The sequence below is a fragment of the Berghia stephanieae genome, chromosome 4, assembly GCF_034508935.2.
Source record: "Berghia stephanieae isolate SIO BIC M18660-M18661 chromosome 4, UCSD_Bste_1.3, whole genome shotgun sequence".
NCBI classification, from domain to species: domain Eukaryota; kingdom Metazoa; phylum Mollusca; class Gastropoda; order Nudibranchia; family Aeolidiidae; genus Berghia; species Berghia stephanieae.
The window spans coordinates 1,221,012-1,227,011 of record NC_088363.1 but is presented as its reverse complement, the minus strand read 5'-3'; the positions used below and the strand labels follow the sequence as shown (position 1 = coordinate 1,227,011).

General features: G+C 36.8%; 1 protein-coding gene across 6 annotated transcripts in view; it reads left to right on the top strand.

The window, feature by feature from the left end:
• LOC144969886 (putative phospholipid-transporting ATPase IA) overlaps window positions 1-6,000 on the top strand; it is a 163,800-nt gene that overhangs the window by 131,065 nt on the left and 26,735 nt on the right. For 5 of the 6 annotated variants that reach the window (XM_078908933.1, XM_078908930.1, XM_078908931.1 and 2 more), the window contains 3 exons: window positions 1,161-1,268; window positions 3,035-3,123; window positions 4,707-4,808. In XM_078908933.1, coding sequence (XP_078765059.1) covers window positions 1,161-1,268; window positions 3,035-3,123; window positions 4,707-4,808 — 299 coding nt within the window. Of the gene's footprint in view, window positions 1-1,160; window positions 1,269-3,034; window positions 3,124-4,706; window positions 5,545-6,000 lie in introns of those variants that run through there. The other variant, XM_078908934.1, reaches the window with a different exon arrangement.

The window sequence follows — 6,000 nt, the reverse complement described above, 5'->3', positions numbered from 1 at the left end:
GTCCGGATAATGGAGACATCCGGATTGTGGAGTTTCGGATTAGAGAGACGTGGCTGTATTTTCATTTTTAGTTTTCCTCATTTCCTTGTAAGGTAAATCTAGTTCTTGATAAGAATTCTAGAGAGCAGTGGGGGATGGCTGAAGCCTGTGATCATGAAAATACTAACGAAAGAGAGTGATAATGTGTGGATATGTGGTCTTGTGGTATGACTCTCGCTTTCGGAGCGGAAGGTCCTGGGTTCGAGCCTCACTCGGCGCATAGTTGAGTCCTTGGAAAAGACTCTTTACTCACATTTTCTCACCGTACTTAGGTGTAAAATGAATACCGGGTCATCAATAGCGTTGTCTCTGTCTGGGGAAAAGAAATAAAAATGCGATATCGCCCCACAGGCGTTATGCCTCGCTCTACATGTTACGTGTTGCTGTTGGTCAGGGAGGCTTTGTAAAGCGGTTTGAGCACATTTAGTGGATATTGGGCTTAGTTGGGGTTTTTTTTAAAGCTCATAATGGAAAGGCTTCAGATGGGAATGATATAATCTGTATTGTTCCCATCCGAAGCCTCTCCATTATCACTCTTTCATTAGTATTTTTTAAATAAGAATTCTATACCTTAGATTCACATCCGTCTATAAATTTTAATATATATATGGAGCCTGAGATTATCTTGCATTAAATAGACAATAACAATTGATTGTTACCCTTTGGACAGGATACTTGCAAAGTCCTTTCTGTCTTGATTTAACAGAGCCAGTTGATTGGGTAATTCATTGCTGGGTGTATAGAAGGGTGATCAAAACGATCTCAACCACACCTTTGTGTGTGAGACGAGGGCTCTACTAAACTGAGCTCCCAGGACTCCACAACTCAAAAATGTTCTTGTCAAAAGTAAACATATGGAAAAAAAAATAAATAGGACAGCTTCAATAAAGAACAAAAATACTGAACATGGAATGTTTTGGCCTCAAAATCCTTCTTCAGCCAACCACAAAAACAATTTAAATAATAATACTTTATATAAAATCTGAACAGACGAACAAATGTTAAAAAACTAATTTTTGGTCAATAGATTTTACAGTCTTAATTTGCTAGCAGCATAGTATTCACTCACTGTTCTGTTTCCTGCCATTCTAAATGACTTGATTCATTTTCTATTGTTGCAGTTGACTCATCTGACCATCTGGGGAAGTATTCTCTCCTGGTTTGTCTTCCTCATTGTGTACAGTCACATCTATCCTACCATCAGAATCGCCTCGGAAATGGTGGGACAGGTAAGCTTTGCTGCCTTGTTGACAAATGTTACTGACAAATAATAATGATGATAATAATAATAATAATAATAATAATAATAATAATAATAATAATAATAATAATAATAATAATAATAATAATAATAATAATGCATAATTTCTATAGCGCCCCTTTCTACCAAAAATGTTCGGAAGCGCATATACATATATGTGCACATGTGATCATATATCATTCAATAAAATCAATAAAATCACTCACAGAAAAGAGGTTTTAAAGGAGTGTCAGGTGTATTCTGAAAGAGAGAGAGCAGACAACACACTGGACTAACCAACTATGCTAGCAAACAGCCATTTTGGCCAGTAATTTGGTGATAAAATGTTTGAATGACACATGAATTTGTAAAGCAGCCTTGACTTACAGTATACCGGCCGTCTTAAGGAAAAAGACCATATGTGGCCTCTTATTCCAAGTAAACATACAGTCTTTTTTCCTTAAGACACCAGATATGTGGTTTTGTGGTATGACACTTGCCTTTGGATTGGAAAGTCCAGGGTTTGAGTTCTGCTCCCCAAAAACTACCATTAAAAAGGGCAAAAAATACATAATTTCGATATTTTAAATTTTGAATGTCTGAGCACATCCCAACCATTTCACCTTATTGACAAAGTGATTCTATGCATGCAAAATGATCTCCTCATGAGTCAACTGATGTAAAGAAGTGTATATGTACTATTTAAGGAAATACCTCCCATATGCCATCTTCTTCTTCTTCTTCTTCTTCCATTAAGGCCAAAGCTTCAGGCTGAAGTAACAGGGGTTTTAGAGGGAAGCAGGGGGGTCAATTATTTGAAGTCATCAGTCAAACGGGCTTGTTTACAAGCAGTTGGTAGGGAGTTCCAAAGTCAGATCGTGGAGGGGAAGAAAGAGTAAAGATGATGGTTTGTTCTTGAGTGTGAGTGGGGGATTTCAAATTTAAATGCGGAGTGTCTTGTTTTGTTGTTATTCCGTTTCAAATGGCGAGTTGGAATTTTGAGTTTTCCATTTCATGCTTTGTGGAATACGAAAAGTTTGCTGAAGACATGCAAAATTGTCAAGAAATATCCACCAAACCCTCTTGAACAAACTGCTAGTAAATCTGCATCATGCGTCATCAGTCAAGTCTTAATACTTTCCTATTTCTTTATTGCTTTCTAAACCATTGACAAACCTTAGCAAACCCTTAACAGCCTCATATGATCTGAGGAAGCTTTCATTGATATCAGTATTACACTCGTCAAAATGGTATGTTGACTAGTACTTAAGCTTTAAAGATTCTTAACAAGATCAGAGCATGGAGCCTGTATTTGTATATAATAATAATAATAATAATAATAATAATAATAATAATAATAATAATAAGAAGAAGGAAGAAGAAGAAGGAGAAGGAGCAGGAGGAGGAGGAGGAGGAGGAGGAGGAGGAGGAGAAATAGAGGAGGAGGGAGGAGGAGGAGGAGGAGGAGGAGAAATAGAGGAGGAGGGAGGAGGAGGAGGAGGAGGAGGAAGAGAAAGAAGAAGATCATTTAAGTTTAAAGTGGCGAGGAGTTGATTTACACTTGCATCTCTTTCAGGCAAACTGGTTTCACCCGCCTGTCTTTCAGGCAAATTGATCCCTGTGGACTTTCACCTATGTATCAGAGGTCTTTTGCAAGAAAGGGGGAATTTCTTCAAATTGTCCAATGAAGTCTTGAAATGCATCCAACTTATGTTTTATAAAAATTCATGTTTTTATTGTCATCTCTACATCCAGGGGGAGCATGTTTTGGGATGTTCCTTGTTCTGGCTTGGTCTCATCATCATCCCCTGTACCGCCCTATTCAGAGACTTTGTCTGGAAAGTGTAAGAATAATTTATTATATGTTACATAATAAAATAAATAAATAAATTCCCTTTATTCATCCCTAAGGGGAAATTTTTCTTTAGGGTCTATTCCAAGGGAAGACTGGAATAACCCAGGCCTCAGCCGCAGTGCAGCGCCGCAAAGTGAGCTAAGGCAAGGTGACTTGCTCAAGGCCACACAATGCGGCGGGTAGTCGAACTCGGTACCTTTCAGGTACGAAGCAAAGACCGTACCGCTGAGCCACGCTGTCCCATAATCAGTTGGATGGTGAAAAGGTTTGAATTGAGATATTGTCAAGTTTAGTTAAAAGGTCAAATTTTTATCAAAAATGAGTTCTTGTCATGAATGGTTAAATCAACCCTTTTTGTACATCTTCGTGAAATATCAAAGCTTAATTTCACTTCTAAATATTTTTTACAGCGAGTCAAGTTGAAAAAGTATGAAATTTGAGAAAAGTTGCTGGATACCTTTCCCATACATCTGACCATAACTTCATGAAAAATCACCCGATTTACTTCAAATAAAGATTAAAATGCTCAGGTCTCATCGTACATGTCAGATATGAAGTGAATAGAAAAGTGCCAGAAGACAATAGAGAATAAAAAATTTTCGCGGCGGTGGTGGGGTTTGAACCTGCGACCTTATTGGTACGACAACTCCGCCTGGCAGGTGAGAGCGTGGCTCTACCGTGTGAGCTATCCACGAACACAAAAATATTCGTTTCAAACTCAAAGTCATTACTAGATCCCTCTCTCACCCACTTCTTGAGACCGCCGATTCGTTCGTACACCACCATCGCGAATAATTTTGACCAGCAGTTAAGCTTAATAGCCAATATTCTCAACACAAACATATAACATAGAAACGATTGAGACATTGAGTATGCTCCGGTGTATGGGGTGAATTTTTAATTCAGAAAAGTGAGTGGAGCAGGCACTTATGTTGGTAACAACCAGATATGAAGTGAATAGAAAAGTGCCAGAAGACAATAGAGAATAAAAATTTTTCGCGGCGGTGGTGGGGTTTGAACCTGCGATCTTATCGGCGGTCTCAAGAAGTGGGTGAGAGAGGAATCTAGTAATGACTTTGAGTTTGAAACGAATATTTTTGTGTTCGTGGATAGCTCACACAGTAGAGCCACGCTCTCACCTGCCAGGCGGAGTTGTCGTACCAATAAGGTCGCAGGTTCAAACCCCACCACCGCCACGAAAAATTTTTATTCTCTATTGTCTTCTGGCACTTTTCTATTCACTTCATATCTGGTTGTTACCAACATAAGTGCCTGCTCCACTCACTTTTCTGAATTAAAAATCGTACATGTCAAGTGTTGATGTTGGTTTGGACTCCTTGTGAATCACATAAAGCACATTAAGTGGATTTTATTCTGTATAAAAACTCAATTTTGAGACCCTGTGTAAAGCACTTTAAGCACATTTAGTGGATTTTATGCTGTATAGAAACTCAATTTTGGGACCCCTTGTAAAGCACGTTAATAAGCACATTTGGTGGATTTTATGCTATATAAAAAACGCAATTTTTCCTTGTTTTCGTTGTTTTCTTTAATTTTAAATTTAAATTACAGAATACGGAGAGAGTTCTTCAAGACGACTCGCCAGTCGGTCCAGGAACTTGAGCTTGCTCACAAGGAGAACAAGATTGAGTCCACGCTCCGAAAAAGATTTAGGTATGATGTGTTGATTATTCTCCATTGGAAAGTTGTAGACGTGTTTATTTGATGTTTGTGGGGGTGGTTGGATGGGAGCATCACCCTTGAATCGTATACCTATGATGTTCGCATGGGTTTATGATCCGATAGTGATGTCGTTTCTTCTTCTCTTTCCTAGCCTATCCTGCTTCTTTGGTTTGTGATTGTATTTTTGACAGGGGATATTTTTTTTTCTGTAAATCTTCTGCCTGTTTGTTCTTGGTTATTTATAATTTAGCTTATGATATCTTTAGGTAATGATTTTGATTTACATTTGTACTATTTTTGTTAGTGTTAGATTGCTTGTTTTTTTGTTTCAGCGGTCTCTCATATAACCTCAATTGTGTTGGAAGAGACCTAAAGCAACAAACAAAAAAAAAAAATATTTTATGTTTGTCTAGATAGCAGTCCTCTACATGCATATACTGCTCTACATTGGTAGCTTGATATATCATGCAACTGAAATGAGATTCCACTCAGAGGATCTGTAGCCAAAATTCAATTTAAAAATGTAGTGTTGGATCATGCTGCATGTTACTCCTGGTGCATGGGAGTAATGGCAAATAAAATAAGAATAAATAATTAAATATTAGATCTTTATGATCATTCTCTGGCCTTTTAAACTATTAAAAAATAAATGAGTAAATAACTAAATAAATAAATACTTGAATAAATAGATAAATAAGTGAATAAATAAAAATAAATAATAAACAAACCAAAATATAAACACTAGTAAAAACACGATACAACTTACACTCATGGATTTTCTCCAATTTCTGACTCACAATAAGAATTAAAAATTCCATTTTTTTTTAGTTAAAGATATGGAATTTAAGATTGTTGATCACGTATATATGTTTTATTGGATAACTTCAGAGTCTGTGATTTTTACGGTTATTACAGACTACTTGATCATTTTCTATTACCTAAGTTTTAAAAAGACCTTAATTTTATCTCTAAACATCTACATAAAGAATACCAGACACGAAGTAAGTAAAAGTCAAAGCACCCAATATCACCCTGTTATCGTTTAACACATCCAAAGAGGGTTATGAAATTGTCGTCTTTCTTTTTGGTTTTGGAAAACATGTTAGGATTATAGTCGACAATAAGTTGAATTTTCACCTTAATGTTATATTGTTCATGTCAAAATCTTCATGAGTGAAGGTGG